This window comes from Corapipo altera, unplaced genomic scaffold (genome assembly GCF_003945725.1).
Source record: "Corapipo altera isolate COAL_440 unplaced genomic scaffold, ASM394572v1 56, whole genome shotgun sequence".
Classification (NCBI taxonomy): domain Eukaryota; kingdom Metazoa; phylum Chordata; class Aves; order Passeriformes; family Pipridae; genus Corapipo; species Corapipo altera.
The window spans coordinates 4,538,526-4,563,265 of record NW_020884896.1 but is presented as its reverse complement, the minus strand read 5'-3'; the positions used below and the strand labels follow the sequence as shown (position 1 = coordinate 4,563,265).

The 24,740-nt window shown below is 50.0% G+C and overlaps 2 protein-coding genes and 1 long non-coding RNA gene across 11 annotated transcripts in view; 1 reads left to right on the top strand and 2 right to left on the bottom strand.

The window, feature by feature from the left end:
- Positions 1–4,066: 4,066 nt before the first annotated feature.
- CPN1 (carboxypeptidase N subunit 1) lies at positions 4,067–16,313 on the bottom strand. The gene is made up of 9 exons (XM_027647853.1): positions 15,929–16,313; positions 12,778–12,974; positions 11,972–12,127; positions 11,368–11,550; positions 9,757–9,868; positions 8,903–9,042; positions 8,656–8,755; positions 6,944–7,062; positions 4,067–4,318 (listed from the first exon to the last, which is right to left on the bottom strand). The coding sequence occupies exons 1-9, from the start codon at positions 16,149–16,151 to the stop codon at positions 4,187–4,189; spliced, it is 1,362 nt and encodes a 453-aa protein (XP_027503654.1). The 5' UTR covers positions 16,152–16,313; the 3' UTR covers positions 4,067–4,186.
- On the top strand, positions 15,309–23,598 carry LOC113949372. The gene is made up of 2 exons (XR_003528436.1): positions 15,309–15,541; positions 23,342–23,598. It is a non-coding gene; the product is annotated as an uncharacterized LOC113949372 (long non-coding RNA).
- ENTPD1 (ectonucleoside triphosphate diphosphohydrolase 1) overlaps positions 22,780–24,740 on the bottom strand; it is a 30,129-nt gene continuing 28,168 nt past the window's right edge. For 8 of the 9 annotated variants that reach the window (XM_027647845.1, XM_027647847.1, XM_027647850.1 and 5 more), the window contains one exon: positions 24,504–24,710. In XM_027647845.1, coding sequence (XP_027503646.1) covers positions 24,504–24,710 — 207 coding nt within the window. Of the gene's footprint in view, positions 24,711–24,740 lie in introns of all 9 variants that reach the window. The other variant, XM_027647844.1, reaches the window with a different exon arrangement.

Genomic DNA, 24,740 nt, shown 5'->3' with positions numbered 1-24,740 from the left:
GCGGGGTGCCAGGCGTGCCAGTGCCCAGCGGGGTGCCAGTGCCCAGCGTGGGTGCCAGGCGCGGGGACACGGGGTGCAGCCACCCCCGTATCCTCCAGGCTGGACGCGGCACCCCTGCGCCGTGCACCGTGCCAGGCTGCTGGCACAGCACCCGGGAGCCCGGCGCGGGGCACGGCAAGCAGCTGCCTGTGCAAACCTTCTTCCACTTCCCCACAGAGCGCTGCCGCCTCGAAGACACCACCGGGGCTCCCCTTCCCCGCTGTTGCCATCCCCTGGGAATCTCTCACTGCCTTGTTGGCCTCAGCTTTGGCAGCAGCTGACGAGTGGGTCTACACTGTCCATCTGGTGCAGGCTCAGCTTTGCTTCTAGCAGCTAGCTTGGCTGCTTAGATACACTGTAAGATCATGCCAGAGCACCAAGATGGAGGAAAAATAGGTCCCCAGCAGAAATCCGTAGCAGGGAGGGCCAGTTTGTGTATCACAGAAACAGAGTAGGGCACACTAAGTACAGCAGGTCCTGCACTGGTTCTCCTGGCAGGCCAAAAAAAAGCCTCCATGCCCCAAAGGACACCATCCCTCAGCAACCCACTGTAAAGCCCAGAGTCTCTCAGCCCCACTGAGTAGTTATCACCGTTTGGCACTTGTTTGTGCATTTAGTTACACTTCTCCATAGCAACCACACAGATCCCAGCTTGACTTGCCACCAGCCAGGAGCGGGTGTGCGGAGCAGGGTGCACCAACACTCTCAGAGTCATGTTGGTACGTGCCCAGGCTGGGCGCTGACTCCACGTCTGCTCTCCTGGGGGGGACCCACACTGCGGGCGTGGTGCAGTGACTTTGGCAGGGGGCCTGAAGCTACACAGGGAACTGGGTGCTCTCTTCCTCTCAGGTATGGATGCTTGTAGACAGTTTACTGGTGCTGAATAATGGACACCAGCCCCTGCCGCAGGGCTCTAGATGTCATCTAACCCAAAATTTCTAATGTTCTTGCCTACCAGGGAAAGTTTTGAGCTTTTTTCATTTTCACAATTCCTCCCGCAGCCTTTCAAGTCACTGCCACGATCCACTCTCCTTTGCTGACATCCCCGTCAAAATTGCCCTGCTCTTCTTTGATTTATTTGTATTTTGCCTTTTTCTGCTTCCTCCATGCCAACTACAGAAAGCAGAAGGCACCTGCCCTCCTGCTTCTCCCAAGACTCTCACAATTTTGCTTAAAAGAGTTTCGGTTCATTTTACTGGGCTGGTCTTCACTTTTTTAAAATGTTTTTCCAGCATCTCCTCTCAGAAAGGGTAAAAGAGAATGAAAGAAGGTTTGGAGGCAGGCAGTAAGAATGTTCAGAGATATGGGAACAAACTGTACAGTGAAAAACAGTGTAGGCTGGGACTCTTCAGCTTGGAAGAAGGACACAGGGTGGAGAAGAGGTCTACAAAATCATGAGTGGCCCAGAGAAGATGGGGAGGATTGATTATTTGCTGTGTCTTCTGACGCAAACCTGTCAATCGCTTTTGCCTTGACTGGAGCCTCAAAGGCACAAGAAACCACTGTGCTGCAGGTGTTGTCCAAAGGTTCAGTGCCCTTTTCAGCCCACACTTCTTGCTACATTGGGGGCGAAGTTCATGGCACGCCTTTGAGAGGCGTGCTTAAAGAGTCCTGCCTCAGAAATATTTTGTAACCATGTTTTCACGTGGAGAACTCGGCCACCGCCAAGTGGACCTTTACCAAATTGTTCAACAGAAAAATATTCAGAGCTGGGAGGAGAATGAGCTGGATGAATCCCAGCCTAGAAAGAGAGTCCTCCAGAGGGTTGTATCTTGCAGGAACCGTCTTGTAGGGAAAAAGGGTTGCCACTGAGACTGTAATTTCTTCTGCTGCACTGCCAACCCCACGGCAGCCTGCAAGGGTGAGTGATGAGGTGTCCTGAGTTGGTTGTCCTGTTCTACAGAAGAAATACCCCTCCCCTGACTCTGCCCTGGAAAGTAAGTGGAATTGAGATGGTCCCACATTTTCGAGGACCACAAGAGGGCAACATGAGAGCACCCTGCAGCCAGCAAGGCTCAGCAAGGTAACCTGTGACACTGCTGGGATGCAGGTGGCACAGGCAGCTGTGTGTGGGCTCAGCATCACCCTGTCCAGGGACTACTCAGCTGAATTAACCAACTGAGAGCCCTTTCATTCCTCTCAGCTTCATACAGATCCCCAGAGGTCAGCAGTCAGCTCAACCAGCAGAGCTAGTGCCGTAGTTGGGGGCAGCAATATCTTCCCACGCAGGGGCTGGACACAAGGTGACAGTAGACCCCTGTGTGCTGCATGGGGCCAGGCTGTGGGACACGGGGTGCCCTCCCTCGTCCTGCCTGCATGTCCACCAGGAAATCTTTTGGGTGAACGTGCGCTGACATGTGGCTTCAAGCAGGAGGGTCCAGCATCTGCAGTGATGCTGCTCGGCTTGGCCAGTGGAAGAAGTGTTAAACCACATGGAATTTTGAGCATCTCAGCCTTGCCATTCTTTTTAATTTTCTTCTGCTACAGGAAAAAAAAAAAAAAAGATAAAATTGAAGGCTTGGAATTCAGCTTTGGCTGTGACTGCTGAACAGGGCAGTGTCTCCAGCCCACTCTGGCCTCTACAGACCAAAATCACTCAGCCACAATTAAGTGCATTACCATTCCTGGCACTTTGTAGCCTGTATAATTATCCTGCAAGGGACAGCTTCCTCTGCCTTTACAAGAACTGGCATGACGGAGAAAAAGCTTCTGTTAGCAGGCAGAGCTACAACTGTGTGTGTGCTGCTAATGCTGAAAATGCCACCAACATCTTGTAGCACAGGCAGAGGAGGAGGTGACAGTGAGGGATGAAATGCAGAATATTGCTTATGCAGAAGGGTGATACAGGTTGCTCTCAAGAAATGAAGAGACGTTTGGAAAAGAGGAGGAGCAAAGGGATGTTTGGGGGACACTTTTTGGACAGGCTTGAGACAGAGAGACAAACAGTGTAACCAATGGCTGTATGGGGGAGATAGGGATAACCAGCCAAGGAAAAAGAAATCACTGGGGCATGCTGTTTATCCCTCTGGAGTTATTTATTTTCAATGAAGAATGCTAGAAAGGTTTTGCCTGCTTAAGATATTTTTACCATGGAAATAACCAGCTTCGTTTCTACTCTTGCTTCCACTCCAAACCTGCCTGCACAGCCTAAGCAGCATTTTAAGCCTCAGCCCGTAGTACCCCACCTCACTGAACAATGGATCCTGTCTCTCCTAACCCAATTACAACTCACATGGCTTATGTGGTACCTGCACAGCACACTGCTGGCATCAAGCATCCATACCTCCCCATTGCACATTGACAGGACCGAGGTTCAGGGTATTTGTCTCAAAGGAACATCAAATAACTTGGCTTGCACTTCTACTCATCGTCAATTTTAAAACCTCACATACTTGCTCCTGTGCTCAGACTAATAGTTTGTGTTGGCTATAGCAGACCCCTCAGCAAACCATCTGGTTTGGGCCTGAAGACATAAGGAGATGGGATCATCTTTGGCTTTTGCCAGCATGCATCATTTCAGCCCGTCTGACTACCAGTAGTCCAAACCAGCTACTAAAAAGTCCCATCTGCACATCAAGATCAGGACATGACCTTGGACCACCACTTCCCAACACTGCCAACCAGCAATAGGTGTGCTACATATGGTTCAAACTGTCTTCAGAGATGCTCACATCACTGCCTGCTTTAAAACTGACCTTCCCCTAACTTCAGGGTCTACAGGCAGCAAGTGTCCTTACCTGAGGGAGAAGTGTGGCACTCACACCCAGGATTCGTGTGCCTAGGTGAGTGCAGCATACACCAGGGCCTGGGTTCATTATCCCTGGTATGCACTAGTGTCTGGGCTTCTCAAGCGGGCTGTAGCAACTGAGTCCAGGAGTAAAGGGAACAGAGCTCTCTGGGATGGAGTGACTGCAGGAGAAGAACTCAGCACACACAGACACCAGACACACTTCCCAGGGAACGGTAGCCCAGGCCCATTTTGTTGTGAATGACTTCACAATTTGATCACGGATTAAATACTTCCTTGTTTAATAACCTAATAATGTGGGCTAGTTTCATGCTGGACTGTTGGAAAGTTCACTGTTGGAGTCATCAGCCAGACCTCATGTAAACGGCTTCCCCCAGCTCTCTGCCAAGTGAGCTGTCCTCATCTTTGGGTCCCCCGGCGGGTGGCTCTTGGCACAACTTTCTTCTGAAGGGCTTTGTTGTTCACGCGTGTGCCTGAGGCTTTACGCTCCGGGGGCTTCCTCACCACTTCTTGTTTGAGCTGGAAATGCACCTGGAGAAAGAACAAAAATAATGGTGTGATACCTATTTATATAAGGACTACACCGAATAGCAGTAGAAAAACCCCTCGGCAGGTTTTTCCTAGGAGTTATTTCGCTGTTGACGAACTGTCAGCACCTAAAAATGGACTCACTCTAACAGTTCATGAAATAACACATTTATTAATACAAATTTGTGACAATTTGTGGGGTTTCCTGTGTCTGGATTAGAATCTAACTGCAAAAAAAAGCACACTTAAACTATGTAGTGATAATAGTAATAATACAAAGCATAGGTGCACATGATAAAGCAAAAGCAGCTTACAAAGAATATTAATACTACAAAACCTAAGCACCCGCCCTAAAGCAAAAGAACTAACAAAGAATAAGTAAAGATTTTAAAGTACTATAGAGCAAAAGTAAAATTAGTGTTATGTGTATAAAGCAATTGCTCACCCCAAGGTGTCCTGAGAAGGTGGAGGCTGAAAAGGTAGCCCATTGGTTACCTCTGCAGCGTTGATGGAATTTCTCCCCAATTTTTGCTTATGTCAAATCTCTTTTTATACCTTTTTCTTTAGGCAGTTTTTGAGTGGCTATAATTAATAAACTAATTTTGGGGTGATAGACAGATGAAACAAACCTAAGGATCCAGTCAGCCAGGATGGCAGCCAGGTTGTGTTATCTCCATATCACTCCTTTCTTCATTTCAATCCTTTTAACAGTTTCTGGGAATATCTCCCCAGGTGAGGGGGTTTTTTCCAGGAAACCATCAGGAGGGTTTTCTTCCTCTTTTGTGTGGCCTTATTTATCACCTTACACTCTGTAACAGCGGTGCATGTGTGCTGCTGGCTCAGAGGTCTGTAGGACATGCTTCTACCACTTGCATTTGAAGCTGACTCTGGGGCCAAGACAAACAATAAGGGGCCTCAGGCAGTTTTAAGGGAACACAGTTCTTGAAGCAGCTGAAAGCTTTTTTCTTTTAATGTGGAAAATGTTGTACAAACAACGAGCGACATTTCTTATACAGTTGCTCCTGTGGCAATGTGATGTCCTAGGATGGTTTGGAAGAGGAGCTGTGAAAGGCAAGGGACTGACCTGTGCTCTTTCTTCACCTTTTCTTGCCAGAAACATAGCATTGCTTTGCATCTCTGTGAATATTTAATACATAGGATGCTTCAGGTCAGAGAGTTCTTTTTCATTTTCATCTTGTTAGCTGAATCCTGCTTAATGAGTCTTTCAGCAACCAGTGCTTTCAATAGATGCAGGCAAAAAAAATTTCAGGAAAGAAACCCTCATCCACTACAGCCATGCAAGCAGGTACAAGAGGGAGAAGAGGACAACAAGCATGCAAAACACAGCATCAGATAAATGGGGAGGCCATACAGAAAGGTGAAACTGGAATTGGGCTGTATGGGCTTCCTTGGGGAGGGATGGAGTGAACAGCGGGTATGGGAGGTACTGCAGAAATGGGGACAGAAGGGCTGCTGTGAGAGGAGATCTCCAAAAATCAGATCATCAGGGAACAAATCAGTCTTCTACAGTAACAGAGTAAAAAGAAAATCTATTTTAAAAAGGAGAGCCAAAATGCTGGGTGCTTAACCTAGCAAAACAAAGGCTAGGATTGGGCTTGACAGCTCTCTATAAATACACCAGGGAATAAATACCAGAGAAGAAGAGTAGCTATTTAAAGCACAACATTGGCACAAGAACAAATAGGGATAAACTGACCATAAATAAATTTAGGACGAAAATTAGATGGTTTCTAATCCTGAGAAAAGGGCAGTTCTGGAAGAACTTCAGAGGCTGCGCAGAGCGAGATGAAGAACAACCACAGAGTATTTACAGCAGAGCCTGACCAGTGTACATACAGTGAAGCAAATGATGTGCCAGGATGCCACAGGGGGTGGTTCCTGATGGTCCTTAGAGGAGGCTGCATCTATGGTTCCACCATGTTCACAAGGCAACAGCAGGGGCAGGGATCACCATACACTGTTTTTATAACCAATTTCTAGTTGTCCAGCCTGCCCTCAGAAAGGTACTGTAGAAGACACAGCAGTGTCAAGAGCACTTCATCTCCCAAAGGTGCTTGGTTGTTCTTTGTTGGCACCCAGTTTCCATCTACCTTGGGTGCTCTCAGCAGAAAGAAAGGCAGACTTCAGCCTCTTGCTATGAGTTTGATAAAGTGTTTGGTCCCAGGCAGAATGCAGATGATATCAGAGTGCTGAAACTCGCAAAGCTAGAGGGATAACTAAACCTCAGGGAACATGTGCTATCTCCACATCATCTCATCCTGGAGAGTGCAGAGAGTGGAGTGAGAGCTAAAGACCAGCAGTCCCAGCCAGCCAGGGGCTCTCCCTATGGCCAAGTGGCAGAGGGACACAGAAGCTGGCATGGCAGCCCAGGGCAGCTGTGAGCCCTCAGTAAGGAACTGAAAGGCACATGGCATTGTCTGCACCTTGATTCCCTCTGTGAGCTGCAAGGAGCCCTGTGTCTGCCAAAGCAGCCAGCCTATAGCCACAGGTAATGCTTGACATCCCGTCTCCTTTCTCTACTGCTCACTAAACATCCCCTACTGCATTTCTTTCTCCCTGGGGTGAAGATATTTTGAGAAACCCTTGTGACTATGCAGCCTGACTCACCAATGAAGGTGCAGCTGGGCCCACTGTTGTTGTCACCGTCTGGGGATGGTACCCCTCTGCAGAGGCTGTGACAGTGTAAGTGCCAGGCAGCAGCAGCCGGAAATAATCCCCCATATCACCTGGAACACAAGGCAGGAAGAGAAAGCACTCAGGATGTTCAGGGAGCAAAGCAAAAGACATTCCAGTTGTTCTTGCTGAGGTACTTCCTCTAGGATGTGTAGCCTTCAAAACCCAGAATTTTATTTTTTTTTCCTAATCTGCTGGCTACTGCAAGGCTGGATTCACTTCGGTACACTGCAAGTGATGTCTCATTACTGCCAAGGAGGACAGATCAGTCTGCAGGTAAATGCCAAGTGAAAGGGGACTGTGCAGCAGCATTGGCTGTGTCTGTGTAGGGAGCCTGTAAATCTGAGCGCTCACCAGTCAGATGACAGCAGACCTAAGGGCAATCACAGCTCCAGTCTGACTCCTTATGCATAACACAATCTCTAATCCCTGTCACACACAGTTTTGCCACATTTGGGTTAGCAGGGTTTTAGCTGCTCATCAGCTCAGCTGCTCCCTGATTCTGCCTGCATAAGAAAGCCCCAGGAGCACTTTGACGGACCATGTACTGGTGTAATATGTGTGGCCAGCATGGTTTGCTTCCCAAAGACACAAGCTGTGAGAAACATGCCTGTGCATCCTTGACCAGAGAGGGCTTAGGAAAGCCTAGGGAAGAAAGAGGCAAGAACAGGGACAGGAGACAACCAACAGTGAGGTAGCACCACATTATGGATCACTTTGACAACTGGAGTATAATCCCATCTATGGAACTAGATGGGTATTGCAAATTGCCTCAGAGTGGATCAGGAAGCGCATCTTCACTGTGAAGGTGGTACAGCCCTGGCACAGAACAGCAGAAAGGCTGTGAAATCATCATCCTTGGTGTCAGTGAGAATTGGCCAGAGAGAGCAATGGCTAATCAGAGCCAATGTTGGGGACAATACTGCTCCAAGAAGGTGGCTGGACAGGAGACCCCAGAAGGCCCTTGGCAGCCAGCTCTTCTGTGGTTCTGTGATTTCTTCCACACTCCCCTTCCTATGCAGGTTGGCATAAGTGCCAAATATTAGAGTGTTACTGAGTCACAGATCTGTGGCCGGGAGGAGTTTTGATTATTTTGTAGTCTGACCTCTGAAGAGCTGTAATATCGGCTATTTTCTGCAGCCAGTCTGTAATGTTTGGTCTGCTTGGAGGAGGGTGTTCGTGAAAAGGAGGTTAAATTTGGACAGCAAAGGAGAAACAACCACAGCTTGGATAAGCTACAGTGGCACTTCATTCTCAGTCTAAACTTGTCAGCTTGAACTTTCAGTCTTTTATCTTATTCTGCTGTCATAATATTTCCTATCCATTGTTTCAGCTCTTTGTATATAGTTAGATGCTTGAGTAGATTATCTCCTCAAATTGTCTCAGATAAAATAGGAGCTGAGTTTCTGAAGTCCTTTACCATAAGGTTTGCATTCCAGTTCTTGCCTCTGTTTTCCCTAGGCTTTCCTAAGCCCTTTCTGGTCAAGGATACACAGACATATTTTTCACAGCTAGTGTCTTTGGGAAACAAACCATGCTGGCCACGCATATTATAGCCTCACCTGCTAACCTCCACCCACATATCCAGATAGCCTCCAAGAGGCTATATTTAAAAGAGACAGCACACAAGGGGACCAGCAACCCACCAGAGGTGATGTCATGGCTGATTCCCTGGACGGAAATCACTGCTCCTGCAATGCCGTTGTTGTTCTCGTCTGACACCAACCCTTTGATGCCCTGGTGAACCTGTAGGGAGGGAGACAGACTGATGGGTCAAGGGCCCTCCTTTGCTCAAGAGGGTATTGCATCCACTCCTAGTGCCTACTGGTCCCCTATCACCAGGGCCCACGGGGACCTGCAGGAAAGGTGAAGGTCTCAGGACTGCCCCCTTACCTCTTCAATGAAAGCAACAAGGGCCTCTCGGTTGGCCATCCACTGCCGCTCCAGGTCCTCCTCGGGGGGAAACTTGTTGCAGCTCAGCTCCAGGGTGATTTCAAAGCAGTTGGTGTAGAGGTAATTGAAGTCCTGCATGCCTGAAAGAGAAGAAAAGCCTGTGGCCAGGGCAAGGCCCCCTTTCCTCCTCATTCCCATGTCCCAGTCATCCTGGCCCCTGTCTTTCTTCAACTGGAACCATCCCACTCTACTTTACGCCACAGGAGCAACCTCTTCTTTCCATGACAGTGTGACTAGAGCCCCCCCCCCCCCCATCCAGCTCTCCCCCTGTGGCTGCCCAACTCTCTCTTTCAGCTGCATCATTCACCACTCTGCCTTCAGAAGATCAGGGAGGTTGGGTACCACAGGTGCCTCTGTCCAGTTCCTCTTCAATCTTCTTTCTAGCCTAAAGTGTTGATTTTTCAGTTTCCTCACTGTGCCTTTTTTAATCAGATTTTTCAGGAACCAGCAGTTACAAGAGATGTCTTCACTTTGGTCAGTTGTGGGTTTTGATGGAGTTATGCTGTAGTATTTTCAAATACACTAACAGATTAATGCTTCCTTTGTCCAGCAGCACACAGCAGGTCTCTGCAGACGTTGATTATTTCTTTAGTTCTTTCTCAAGCCACTTCCAGTATTCCCAAGCCATTTCCTGGTCTGAGATGATGACACCAGAATGGTGTCTAGTAATGGGCACAGTGCTATTGCCACACTCCTTCCCCAACACATTCTATCCTGAGGTTTGTTGCCTATCCCTTCACCTCTCTTCAGGTCAACACTTTGCTGTGGGTGGTGCTCACCTGCCCAGCTCTTACCTTTGCTGAGCGAGTACCAGGATGCCCCATTCGTGATGCCATCGGCAAAGTAGTCCCCGCAGTTCCAGCCACGGTGCATCCAGCTGTGGGCGTACGAGTAGGTCTTGGCCAGCTAGAAGGGAGAGCAGCCAGTGGTCACTGCTCCAGCCCCGTGTGGCTGGGGAACCTGCCTGGCTCTGGACAAAACATGCTCCCTCCTGCACAGGCTTCACTGAGGAGCGTGGGAGGGAAGTCAGACAGGAGACAGCTCTTGCATTTTACTGCCACGAAATACAACACAAGGTGTCCAGGACCTCTACAAAATGTAGGCAGAGGAGGAGCAGTATTCTGGTAAGCTGGAAGCTTGCTTATGTCACACGTGGCTTCTGCCCTGCTCCCACTGAGAAGAGGGGGAATAGAGTGCACTGGGCCCACGAAGGGACACTCAGCCCCATTGATGCTGGGCCCCACACAGCAAACAGCACTAACAGGGGGAGAAGACAGGCGAAGAAAACTAACCAGTATCAGTCCTGATGCAAATACCATATAAATCAGGGGAATTTGGATTAGGAAAGAGTTTGGACAACTTCTTGTTCTAGCAAACACTTCTTTATTGCCCTTATTACGATTACTGCTTATTTTTAGACACGAAGGCAGAGCTAAAACTGGGCTGCTGCATCCAAAGCCAGTCCTTTGCATAGGACACAGTTTAAGAGAGACTGACATTTTCATTTTCTAATGCAAACTCTATATCCTTGTATTATGGTGTAATCTCATTCTTTCAGCAAGAAAACAGTTACTTCTCTACATTTCTGACTTCTGAGGCTATGTGGGTATCATTAGCCAACGCCCCAGACTGCAGTCTCTTTACATCTGGATCTGAGCACAGTTGTGATCCCAGGAGGTCCTGGCAAGCCCCTGCATAGATTCTGCTTCCAGAGAATGCGGAACTCCAACTCAGACCTATTTTTCTCATTAACTGTTCTGACGCAGACTTGCTTTTTTCTTGTGCTGGGTATTTCCTAATGGAAACAGTGACTGAAGGCATTGTTTTCTGGGATAATGGAGGAAAAACCACAGGCTGCAGCTAGTGCTAACAGGATCAGCAGCACAGACTGATGCATGTCCTGATGTCTGCTTATGCTCCTGGTACTCTTGCTGTCTGTTGTATTTCTTGTTCTTCACCACCTGCAAGGCCCTGCTGGGCGCTCACCCTCCTTATCCTGCTCTCAGCAGATCCCCAGCCAGACCCTGCAACGTCTCTAGGAAAAAAATCCTATGCATGCTACGATGGAGTGGCCAAGCTGGGGGCAGGCTCCAGCTCTGGAAGAGCAGGTTGGTATTGAAGACATCAGTGGTACTCGGGTTATGGGGAACCCAAGCACAGCACAGACAAGGAAGGTGCTCCTGAGGGTTAAAACTGGCCTGTCCTTTTAGTGGGACCGGCTCACAGTGGGACTGCCCTGAACCTGGCTCACGAGCTGATGGCTGGCAGAAATGCTGGAGTCTGCTAATGGTTCATTCCAACACGTTTCTTGGCTCAGCTCCCGCATGACGCAGCGACCAGAGCCTCCTATCCAGCTCCCACACACTGCACCCTGCCAGGGAATGCCCTCACGTGGTTGTGCTCACCTTCTGAAACAACTTGTCATCAGGGGTAGGTGTGTTGACCGTGCGCCGGTGGCTCCTGAACCGCTGATCTTGAGACTTGTCATAGGGGTAATTTGCTACCACTGCTCCACCGTGCAGATTGGCTGAGAGCACAAAGTTGTAGCTGCTGATCCACTGGATCACAGCCAATGTCTCTGGCTCCACCTGTGAGGAGAAGAGAGAAGAGCTCAGCTACCTCTGGGCCAGCTGCTGCTCCATGCTGGGCTGAGGTGTGATCGGTCATGTCAGACCCTGTCCTGCAATGTGTCTGCTGCAGCCCTTGCAGCTTCCTCTGTTCTCCACCACCTGCCCTGATACACAGAGCAGGCTCCTCCTGTGCATATCCTGCAACAGCTGTCCCAGAACAACCCCAAAACCTGAGACACAGGCATTAGCTAGCATGTGCTGTGATGCCAGCCCCTCCTCCTGGTAGAGGTGCAAGCTGTGATATAGGACCAGGATTACATCATTTCTCTGCATGCAGAAGGCTTAGAGAAGGAGTCAAGCACCATGCAAGCCAAATGACAGTGTATTTGCTTGCATGCTGAGACACTCTAAAAGCTCTCACAGCTTCCCAGACTAGTACCTGGCTTTTCCAGTTGTCAGGCAGTGGGATGTGGTGATTTGGCCCGCTGATTTCCCTGCTGTAGTACATGAGTGTGTTGAGGTCAGGGAAGTTGCGGTTCAAGTCCACTCCATTGGCATTGTTCCTCCCTGTCAAGTACCCGTTGCTGTCTGGGCCCTGCAGGGCAAAGGTGCATCACAGGGGTGAGTACAGGGTGGGTGCAGCCAGGTTGGGTGTTAGAAAGGCAGGGACTGGCCCCTGCAACAGCACTTCAGTGCCTTTGAGTCACAACCCATCTTATTGCTGGCAGGACAATAAAGAATATTGGTACTGCCAGGCAAAGTCAGTAACAATATCTTCATTTTCCAGGGTGACAGAGACAAATAAACAATTTGCCTTAACTGAAAGAGCCATGGATATCTCCCTGAAGTCTAGCAGTACAAAGAAACTGGTGAAGATTTGTGGGAGGACTAGGGGGCTTACTCCTCCCCCATCTCTCATGTCCCTGCCTGCTCATCAGCTGCCAGTTCCCTAGTCTGGGGCAGGGGATTTGCAGTGGCCCTCCTGTGACAAATAACTTCTAAGGAGAGTAAGATAGTGTAGGAAGTTTCCTCCAATCAGCTTCCAAGGTCACCTGTGGCAGGACACACAGTGCAAGCCCTTGGCATGGGAGGTGAGAAGCCGCGACACCAGCTGAGGGGACAAATTTGGCAGGGCATGAAGAGGAAGCATGCCCGCTCCTCCTAACTGTGGTGAAGGGGATCCCACAGGGATTGGAAGGGTTTTCTGCCCCTACCCAGCTGGAGAAAGCAATCGCTGCCTGGTACCTGCTTGGCAGCCACTTCGTACCCGTCGGGGTTCATGGAGGGCATGATGTGGATGCGCGTGTCATGGATGAGGCGGGTGATCCGCTCGTTTCCCCGGCGGTACTCCTCGCACAGGAACTCAGAGAGCTGCAGCAGCAGCTCACGGCCCAGCACCTCATTCCCATGCATGTTTCCAACATACTTGAACTCTGGCTCCACTGGAGAGAGCAAGAGAGTGACAACATCAGCCAGTGCTGGGACAGGGGGGAAGAGCAAATTCCTACCACAGGGAACCCCAGGCAGACACCCAGTAAATGGTGTGAAATTACCCTTTCCCTTGGAAAATGCAAACCTCAGCGAGGGAGAGTGGCACAATTCTCATATGGGCTCCCCTCTGTTTTGCCACAGCACTCCTGGGAGCAGTTCAGGCTCCTCACCAGGTTGGTTTGGGCCTTTGGACCACACAAGAGGAGTATTTGCAGGTGGTTTCATCTTAGACTAGGGAGAGACAGCACGGAGGGACCAGGGAGCATTGGCAGGATTGCTGCCACCCTGAGCCCTGGGGTGCCAGGGCCTCACAGCAATATTGTGGGTGGCAGTGGAGGGGACAGGCCATTTCTCCCACCTCTGCCCTTCCAAGTTTGCTCTCAGTGCCTCTCACCAGCATGGCACGTTCCTGACTACATACTTTAAGGAGTTTTTCATTACTTGTCAGGATAATACCAATTCCTGGCTTGGGGTGAGATGTGCTCTTTCACTGGAAGAGCAGAGTCACCTCTGACTGCTGTCATCAGCCTTGACTCCCGTGCTGATGGGAGGCAGCAGTGGTTTCCTCTCTCCCTCCCCTTTACCTACCTCCAAGGTTGAGGTTTAGGGCCTTCCTCACCCTCAAGGGACAAGAACCTGGAGAAAGCCTCAGCAGCTGAGTTGAATATGAATCAAACTGTCCCTCAGGCAGCTCCAGTAGGAGCAAAACAGTCTCTTACCACCGACTTTTCTAAAATAAGGTCTCAAAATACAGACTTGGAGACCACAGACGCCCAGAGCAGGACTTGCTGCTTTGCTGAAGGAGAGGTAGGACACATGAGGGATGGGTTATGCTTTCCCAGAGGGTCTTTTTAAAGCAGTTACTTGTGGGAAAATAAAATGTCAAATTGAAGGCTAGAGTCAGCACTGGTAGGATGAGAGACACCAGGGGAAGTCATTTATAAAGGGAGCCTGACTGTCACATGGAAGGGTCAGGAAATAAAAAGGGTGTTGGCTTGCCAGAGCTCGAGATGCCCATTGAACGGTGAGTTTTCTGGCCACCAGCAGGGATCAGACTTGCAGTGGCAGAATGCAGCCTTGCTGCCACGTATGGTGTCCATGAGGATCCCTGGGGTACAAGGCATCGCAGCTCCACATTGGGAGCTGCTGCTTGCAAAAGCCCCTGCACCTTTGCTGCACAGGGAGGAGACACCACATCCAAATGAAACATCTAATTTTGACTAAAGATTTTGCTTTTGACGAATCTTTTGATTGCTGTGTCTCAGCGCAAGATACCAGAAGTGGGCAACATATTTTGACCTTGTTAGATTTCAGGGACATGAGAACTGATTTAATTAGATAATTCAGTTACTAAAAATATAGAAAAATCCTGGGCATATGTGCAGCCTTTAAAAAAATAGTCTCAGCAGGGATTCTCTGTTTTGTTTGAGTCTGCGGCAGGACTTGTCAGCCTTTTTCAGTATGCAAATGGCTAATCTTTATGCACATGGATACACAAGCCCTAATTAGTGCATGTAAACCCAGTGACTCTAGGCTTACTTTTTGGAGTTACTTTCCATGTCCTTTAAGGAAATCCACAGTTTCCCAAATTCCTTGTGCTACAAGCTGAAAGTGACAGCCTGAGGGTGGCCAGGTTCATGCTGCCTGCCTGGGGCAGGGGAGATCTGAATCTGGGCCTTTTCAGCTGCTCTCTTGTGGTTCTGCAAGTGTAAAATCCAGTGGTGCATTTCCAGTGCCCTTTGCCCACTCCTTGCGTTGAATCAGCCCTTGATGCACTGTAGAGGTGCCCCAGGTGTCCTCAGCAGGTTTCCCTGTCAGGAAGCCAAACGGGGCTGTCGTAGAGGTGGTCAGGGTGGGAAGTCTCCCATCTCAACTCCTGGTACCTCTGAAGATGATACTCTGGGCCACAGGAGTGGAGCAGCATGCCCCCAGTGCAGTGTGTCCTTGGGCAAGCTGCTGCTAGGCATGGGGTGCTGTGGGGTTTGTGGGGGCTGCTCCACTGAGGGAGGTACAGGTTCAGGTTCCGCTCACCCCTGCAGCACTGCTGGCAGTTTTCCACGTGACTAATCTGCTTGGACTTGTTGGCCCCTGCATTTAACCACATCAACCAGGATTTGAAAAGGCAAAAGATCATGTAAAAAGTAGGCAGAGCTCTATCCTTATCTGCAGCCCAGGGGCACCAGGCAGGGATGAAAGGGAGTCCTGTGTGCAGCCACCCAGCCTGGAGACCTAGCTGGTCCCCTCAGCCACCTGGGGCACTTAGCTGTCAGCAAGGTCTAGCTAGGCAGTGTCTCCATGCTACAGCCAGCAGCTCAAGGGGCCATTGCTGCCAAGGTTCCACAGGGCCACGTGGCAGCAGGTGGAGATCCCCGAGAACAGGCTGTCACAGGGGCTGCACAGCCCACGGGGCTGGCAGGGCTCTGGGAGCCCAGTGCCTACTCTGTCCTCCTGGCTTTGCGGTCTGGAGGAGGAAAGCACGAACTGTTCCCTGCCAATACCCAGCAGCAAAGGGCAGAGGGTGGGTGCTGCCTCTCCTTGCCTGAGCAACACTGTTTTGGGAGGGAGAGGGTGGCAGGGAAGGTCGGGTGCTGGGATAGACTCGCTTGGTTTCTCGCATTAGCTTGCGCTGAAAACTCAGCGCTCCGTCCAAAGTGCGCGCCCGGGCTGGGCTGCAGCTGCAGCTCACGCAAGCACAGTGCAGGCGTGCGGGCTGGGCGTGCGCGCCCCTGGGCTGGCTGCGGGGTCTCCGCTGGAGACAGCACTGCCCGACACCTGGGCGCGGCCAGGAGTCCTGCCTGGACAGGGAGATACCCCCCACCCTTTGCCCCAGCAGTGCCGCGTGGCAGGGAGCGTGGCAGCGAAGCCCGTCCTCTCGGAGCCGCTGTCCCCATCCCCCCGTACTTACGGGGCTCGTGCACGCCCGGGGAGTCGCTGAACTCCAGCACGTAGAGGTGTCGGCCCTCGACACTGCGGCCGATGCTGTAGATGCGGGTGACGTAGGGGCACTGGCTCTGCACGCGGAACAGGGCCTGCACCAGCTCCTCGTAGCGATGGTGGAGGAAGCTGAGGGCGGCCGCCCCCTCGAGCAGGAGCAGGGCTCCCACCAGGGGCCGCAGCCACCGCGCCATCCTCCCGCGGCGCTGGGCGCCCGGACCAGCTCCCAGCCCCGGCTCCCTCCCAGCCGTGAGCTTAAAGTGCAAACTCCAACCAGCTTTTTCCAGCTGCCGAATGCCAGCCCCCTGCACCTGCGGGCGGGGGGCGGCGGGAGCGGGGCGCGCCGGGGCCCCGCGGCGCAGGAATGCTCCCCCCGCCTGCCTGCCCGTTCTTAGCCGGGGAAGAAGTTTCCCCCCGCTCCAGCTCACTTATTAACTGGACAGCAAACAGGCCCCCGCAGCCACTGGCTGTCACTGCAGAAGAAGCGCAGGGCTGGAAAACTGGCTGCGGAGGGCGTCGGGGCTGCCAAGCGCACGGGGAGCGGCGGGCGGGGGAGAGGAGAGGGGGGCGGCGGGCGGGGGGATGCCGTCGCCGAGTCCTCTCGTGGGGCAAGAGCCGAGCGGGGTGGCGATGGCGCCAGGGCGGCCTCACTGGCCGCACGATTCCCGCAGCCCTGCCCGGCGCGGGCAGCTCCCGCAGCTCCTCCCCGGGGTCCGTCCCCGGCTCCGCGCCGCGCCTCCTCTCCTGCCCCATCTCCTGAGGAAGCGGAGGAGACACCGCCGCGAGCTCCGCGGCTCAGTCCGATCCTCTGCCCCAGTCCCGCTCACCCGGCTGCTCCCGGGATAAACAGGCAGGGACCGCATCGCCCTCCGCACAGCCACCAGCCCAAACTGCCGAGCTAGGACGGGGCGGGGGGAGGACAGAGCAACATGGGATGTGATGCAGGAGTTGTCTGCTGAGCAGACAGCACGGAGAGATCCACTCGGTGGTCTGGTATCGCCCCACTCTGCTCTGGGAGTGGGCATGGGAAAGAACTCCAGTAGGTGCTGAAAAGCAGGAGATTGCTCAATGGCATAAAGACAGATGAAAATGCCCTGCTGTCTGCTAACATAGAGTTACAAACTGTTTCTGGGTATGGGGGAAGCTGATTCCTCTCTACCCCTCTGCCACCCTTGTCCCAGTGGCTAACAGACACCTCAGGGTGCCTGTGCTCTGCCTGCAGACAGCGCAGTTGCGGGAGGCAACTTTGCTTTGCAGCCTTGCCCCACGAGGCTGAAACTCCAGCAGCTTAGCAGCTCTGACAGAGATCTTCATTAGGACAGCCCTGACACAGAGCCCAAATACGAGCACAAACAGCCAAAAAATTTACCATCACAGCTGGACAGGCCATGAGAAAGGTTCCCTTTGGTAACATGCTATTCTGCTCTGTGCAGGCCATGCTGGAAAGGAGCTCATCCTGCCATTAGCAATGGGCTTCTCAGTGCCATGCCAAACATTTGCCTTCCCTTCAACGTTGAGGGAATCCATACAGCATTGCTCCTAACTCTGTGTCTGCTCTAGCTGCCTTTTCCCCCAGCAAAGCAACCTCTACCAGTGCTGCCCAGACCACTGCTTTCCTACCTGTTCTCCACATCAGCTTGTGCTGCCAACTGGCTTTCTACCTCAGTTTTCCAGGAAGAGCAGTGGTAAAACCAGGGAATCCCTGTTGATAGCCTCTAATGCAAACAGTACAGGCTGGTGGGCAAAGCACATGGTTTGCCTGCTCATGGCTTGGCTTACTAAGACTTTCCAACTTCGACTTTCTTCTGCCCCAGCCCTACTATATTTTCAAATATATATATATATATATATACTTTGCATATATATATATATGTGTGTATATATATATATATACACCTATATCTTTTCCTATATACTATATATATACTATACTTTCCCTCCTTATCCCTGTGCCTTCTTGGTCTTCTGCTCCATCTGCACAGGTTCCCTCCTCCTGCTGTTTTTGAAAAAGTAACCTTTTGAAGACATGACCAGAAAAAGAAAAAATATTATACGTATATAAAGACAGCAGTAACCATATTAATACCTTCTCCTAGTTAAGCTTCATCCCACCACATCCCTGCTTGTCAGCCAGTCTGAAAGCATCACAGATTCAGGAGCAGGAATGGCATTGCACCCAGCTGTAGCTGAGTAACAGGAATCAGGGCTGGAGGTGACAACTTCTCCCAGCACATGTAAGAAGTGAAGACAAAGTAGCTGAAGCTGTGGCATGGGCATGGTGAGCATGGGTGTGGTAGGACAGCTCTTATCTCTACAGCAAGCCACATCTGGTAGTATTTTGCAGAACTGGCAGCCCACATAGCAGCGGGAAATGCCCTCGCCTCCTTCACGTCCCTGCTCCCAGGCCTGCTGGGTTCCCATGGAGCTGCTCCTTTCCCAGCCTTCAGCAATGAAGGCAATTGGAAAGACCTGGGCGGCTTTCCAGCACTAGCCAGTGTTACTTGGCAGCCAGAGAGTGCTAGGCAGGGCTATAGTAAAATAGCACAAGCCCCATGTTTGGTCTGTTCCCCCCTCTGCTTTCGCTTCCCAGGCTGCTTTCCATAGCCTGGGACAGCAGTGGCAGAGTTGGAACTGTAGTGCTGCCAAGGGACACATGAGGAAAGGTCTCACTTTCCTATGGAGAAGAGCAACACTGATGTGAGAAACAGCACTTAAAAAAAAAAGAAATGCCAGACCATTAGAGCCTAAAAAGGAACCATGAGCAAAATCTTGGGTGGGCGGAGAACACATCTCACACACTACTAGGTCTGGAGATTTAGTCAGCCTTATCCATAGCATAGGGATGGGGGCAGCCTGTTATCAGGCAGCAGGTTTAAAGTAAACAAAAGGAAATAGTTTTGCACAGAAGACACATTGAAATTACCTTGTCGAAGCTGAAAGTGAAATGAATGCAAAAGAGGATAGGATGAATTCATAGGGAACAGGGGCACCCACAGCTATCAGATCCTGAAGCAATCATTTGATCACAGATTTCTTAATGGCTAGAAGAGAAGGCTTATGACATTTCCCCAACTATCCCCCTAGATCTTCACCCCCCCATGCAGCTGGGGACGAATGCCAAAGCACTGCCTGTTTGATCTGACCTAGCATGGCTCTTAACACACTCTAGGAAAACGACATCCTAATCCAGTGATAAATTTGGACATGTTTAAAAACAGTGATGAAAGCAGAAACAAACAATATAAGATGTTAGAAACAGTGCAGGAAGTAAATAAAGACTTAGTTTGGAAAGTATGGCTAATACATCTGGGATGGATCATACACCCCCCACCCAGATGTTCAAAAATGGAGAAACCTTGAGGCAGTAGGAGAGGAAGCTCTGTGCCACAGTGGCGAGAGTGAGAGGAATGTGAATGTGAGCCCTGTCCCCTCAAACACTGCATGGCTGGTGGTCACAGTCAGCAAGGAGCCGATGCCGATCCCTCCAGAGCCAGCCATGGCCACCCATCTGATGGGTTCATTTTAGTTCTGGCCATATTGTTACCAGAGGAAGAATGGAAAATCTGAGGAAAGTTCAAGCTAATAGCCATAAGAATGAGCAAACTGTGGAGAGTTCATGCTGAAAGAAAAATAAAGACCATGGCAAGCATGTTTGCCTTGGCAGAGCTACAGCTGTGGCTGCACACGGAGACACGCAGCCCTGTGAACAAGGGGCACAGGCCCACCATCCTTCACCTGTTTGGGGGGGGGGGGGGGGGGGGGCTGCAGTGCCAGCATGATGCCAGTGGTGCCGCCTGGGGGAGGGAAAGGGAAAATGAGGACAGAGGACTGCATCCATCTAGTTAGCAGCAGGGGAGAACAAGCTGCTTTGAGGAGGTCAGGGTGAAGCTAAAGCAAGGAAAGATGGGGTTTGGCTACTAGCCGCCTTCCTGGGAGTGAGGCCACCCATGTGAGGTGCCCAGAGTCTGGGAAAGACCACAGTGCCTTTCCCTACCAGGAGGGGATGCTACCATCCACCACGAACTTCAGATCTGACCCAGAAGAACATCAAGGAACTGACAAGAGAGGAAATCGCATCTCAGGATTTTTCCATGTTTAGTGCCAGAAGCTCCATTCCACTACTGGCAGACTCCTATCTTCTGGAAAAGAGCACAAAAACTTTTCTGGCATAAGTTCAGAAGTCTTTATTATGATAAGCATACAGAGACGTGTGTGCATCAAAACAAAGATCCATTTCTTCAGGGCTGGGCCACAGAAAGAAAGCACATGGCCTGGGTGGCAGGAACTGTTGTCCTCAGCGTGTCCCCCCAGCCCCTCCTAAACAGTCTGTAGAGCCTGTGACGAAGCTGGCAGCCCTGCAGAGCCTGCACATCCTTCCTGGCACAGAGCATGGGAAGAATTGGGGTGGAGAAGGAAGGGGTACACATCCGGCCCAGAGTTGCTCTTGGAGAAGCTGAAGAGACCTGGCCAGCCCAGACACTTCAAATCGGGCTCCCACTGCAGAGGTGATGGCCCCACTTCTGAGAGCTTCCTTTCAAGTGGAGGCTCCCCTGTGCTTTGCTGTAGGGCCAGAGAAGTCAGCTGTAGCCTGTGCACAGAGGAGAGGTAGCTTTATCAGGGAGGAGAGCGAAAGGTACTTAGAGCCTGTGGTGAGGACCAGTTGTTTTCTGCAAGAGGTGAGTGTGCTGCAGGCACCCAGGCTCTCTCCTCTGAGAAGTTCCGGTGGCTTTGCCTCACACCTGACACTTGGGTGAACATGGGAGAGCTCATAGAAGTTATCAGTCCCAGCAAGACCACACTGCTCCTGCACTATCCAAAGCTATGAAATCCCCCTGCAAGGAACCTTCCCAAAAATGGACCTATCAACATTTGAACCCCAAACAGAGACATCTCACCTTGCTGCAGCACATCTCAGGGCTTCCTAGGAGCCCAGGAGAGCTCTCTCTTCTAGGAGAGACCAAGGTCTGGAATCTTGGCAGCTCAGTAGTGTTGAATAGTGAATAAATATTTGCTAGATAAGAACATGTGGTGTTAAAAGATGCTTTACCCCAGAAAAGCAAAACAGTACAGCAGCCAGTGGCCAGATATTAAAGCCAGAAGCTGTCAAATTAGAAATAAGGCACAAATAATTATCAGTGAGGCAGATCAACTGTATTAACAAGAGAAGTGATGCATTTTTACTGGCATATTTGGACATTCCCTCCACTACCATTAATGGTCTTCCTGCACACATTGGGTGTCTCTGGAACATTTGAGCTGAATACAGCTGGGTCAGATACAACACAGAAGCAAAGAAATTAATATTCATTAAACTTGAACTCTTTGACCAAGGATTTTGAGTAGCCTCCATGAATAAAGTCCTGCAATAACAGGAGAAATAGAGAGAAAAAAAAGTCATAGGCTGTTCTGTGAAGGTTCACATACAGGCAGTGATATTCAAGGGTCCCACCTTGACAGGATGCCTTCAGTCAACCAGTTCCTGGAGTCTCAGTCTGCTCAAGTGATTTTTCAAATGGCATGTCTGTTGTCACCTTCAAAATTCTAATTTTGGAGAGATTGATTTATAAATGGGGTCTAACAGTCATGAGGTTTAAAAAAATGTAACATATTTTATATTTATCTTAGCTTGGGGCCCTTAGGTTACACTCAAGTCACATTTAAAGCTTTAAAAAAACCCCAAAACTGAAACCAAAAAGCAAGATAATTATGATGGGAGGGAGTAAGTGAAGACATCAGCTGCTCACCTGCCTCTAGAATCAGGAGCTAACAATATTAATACTATGGGATTCGCGATAAAGATACAAAACTTTGTGAAAGCTCTTCTCACAGGTTCTGTATTTGTCCTTTTCCTTTGGCATAAACCCTTAGCAGGGACCAGAAAATCAGACTGGCACAAGCTCTCTTTCCACACCAGCTTCCACATGGAGTTTCTGCATCAATTTCTGAAATGTCTTAATGGATCTGCCAGTTCCCATGGACACAACTCAGCAGCTGTCAGATCCCCAAAGAGATCTCAGGAGAGGAATTGCCATTTTGCAGGTTTCCATGCTGTTCATGGGGAGAAAGGATGCACCAGCACGTGTGGGGAACTTCTCCAGGGCATCTGCTTTGCTATGAGGACTCCGTGTGCAAGGGAGGTGGCACAAGATGAGGTGTGTTGCAATTGAGGCTGTCTGGGCAGCAGAAGCAGCTCTAATCACACGTGCAGGCCTTCCAGCCATGATCAAAAACTACCGTTAGTCTCTCATCTACCTATATTTGCTGATAAAAAACTGAAGGAAGACTGCATCTCTAGCTGAATCCAACATCTCAGTCTATTTGCAGATAAAACAAAAACTGGTGAATGGACTGACAGTGTGGTGAAGTGTCATTTTGGATTTAACTGGATAATCTGCTCGGGGGAATATTCTTTGTGTTTCAGTGGAGCTACGTGGAAGGCAAAATAGCTTATATTGGAGACAGTGATGCACAGTGTGGGACAGCAGCTGTTCTGGAATGCAATTACTGAGAGAAAAAAAAAAGTTGCAATAGTCCAACTGGACAAAACAGACTCAAAACTTTCTGTTGAGTGAGCAGATGTGGCCCTGAGATATATAAATGGGGAACATAGAGTATAGATCAAAACCAGAGGATATTACTTTATACACACTATTAATGACTCTACTATCACTCACTGATAAAAACTTTGGTGTTCCAATTTCAGAAAGATGTAAAACTTTTAAAAGAAATGGAGTCAAGAGCTACAAGTGAGGTCAGCACAGAGCACTTTACAGATTGAAGATCAACCTATTTAATATGATATAATGACAATTTGCAAGCACCAACAAGGAAAAAGGGATTTTTAATAGCAGAGTTACTCAGTCCTTTGGAAATGGGCAGAACAAGGTCCAACAGAAGCTGAAGTCAGCTACTTCAGAGCAAAAATAAGACAGAAATTTTTGGAAGAACAATGATCTGCCCAAAGATCACAGGGTAAGAACCTTACCTTTAGGTTCTTCAATATGTTAGGGCTTCTACTTCCAGGCATAAAGCAGAAAGAACTGCGGGATATTTTCATGCCTGAACTGTGCAGAAGAACAGGTTGGGAAAGCATGAAAACTCTGAGTTCTGTGTCTGTGCTTGCCTAAAGGAGAAGGTGTTGTTGGGTGTGCACATCCTGACCCCCTCCTCACTGCCTGCACCTTTGCTTGGGGAAACACGTGAAGGTACATGTTTACTATGCCTTTTTCTCTAAAATATCTGCTTTCTTTTGACCTCCGGCACTTACAGGCCATTAGGAGAAGAGATATCCAAGATTTTGTGGGAGGTAGACAGGCACCAGTGGTTTCTGAGTGTTTTTACAAAAATGGATTTCTGACTTACCTCTTTTTTTTTTTTTTTTCAGACCAAGGAATGGAAAAATGGAAGAAAGTGATTCATAAACCAAATCAATGGCATCATCCTAGTTATGTGCTAGAAGATGGGCCTCAGTATGTGCACTCACAAGCCCTGGGTCTTATGGCCATAGGATAAGCCTATTTCATCAGGGAAGGAAAGGCAAATTTTCACTAATTTTGCTGATGGAAAGAAAAGTTAACCAATGCTGGTTAACTGCTGCCAGCTGTCTATAAGAACATTACTTAATAAAACATCTTTCCTAGATTGGAGGCTGCTGTATTATCCAGTGACCCTGGATTGCTTCGGTGGGTCTATACCTACAGGCTTGCTGATAACACCAGAGTTCCTGTAGGCATAAGCACTCACTATTGGGCAAGGATCCTTGGCCAGTACAAGCTGTTCCTGCAAAAAACAGCAATGCCTGTCTGGGAACTCGTGTCTTGATGTACCCTAGGGGCATGGGAATGGCTCAGTGCGACAGTGAGCCAGCTTTGGTCCAGCAACATCAGAAAAATGTGGGAAAAAGGCTTCTTACCACCTGCAAAAGGAGCTGACAGCCACCACAGCCCAGATAAGGGCTGATGACCACCAGCACGTTCAGTTTCTTTGTCCTCATCCCTTCTTTTCCCAGAGTGGCATTTGGGAGCTTGACTCACCATCAGGTGCAAGTGCTGGACCCAGCTGTAGGGCTGCGAGAGCTCAGGGCCCAGGGAGGTGAGCAGAGGTGTGCTGGTGTGGAAAGGGCTCTTGGGAACAGCTTCAGCAGAAAAGGAGCAGGATCACCCTGTGTGTGACAGCTCCCAAGAGCTCAGTGGGATGTGTGACCCTGAGATTACCCTCGCAGGAGCACTGGCTCCCAAAGATTGCTGCCACTTTCCTCTTTATAATGCTGTGCACAAGGCAGAAACCAACAAGCAGCAAAGTTTCATTGAATGAAAGTACAACCCATTCAAGGAGGGGACACCAGCTTGTCTGTCCTTGGCAGAGAAAGGTGGCGAGCCTGATGTCCCAACATCTCTCAGTGCAAATGTGAGTCAGAAGAAATAAATGCCCTTGTTGTACAGTCAGTAGCTTCAGTGAGAGGAACTCTGCAGTACAGGCTGCTCTGCTGGGGTCTCCTAGCCCTGAGCAGCCAGGGTGACATGGCCCCTCTCCTCTCCAGGTTCTTCCTAAACAACCCCCTTCTGCAGGCACTTGGGCTTGTGAAAGAGAAGCCAGGCAAACAGGAGCACAGACACCAGCACAAGGGAGCACAGCACCATCAGCCCTATGTAGCTGCCGTGAGAGAGAGGGGGCACAGCTGGCTCCTCTGCAGGGATCATGTTGGTCAGGTTCAGCATGTAGCCCAGGGTCCAACCTGCATCACTGCTACCAATCTGAAACAGAAGAGGAGCAGAATCAGCACT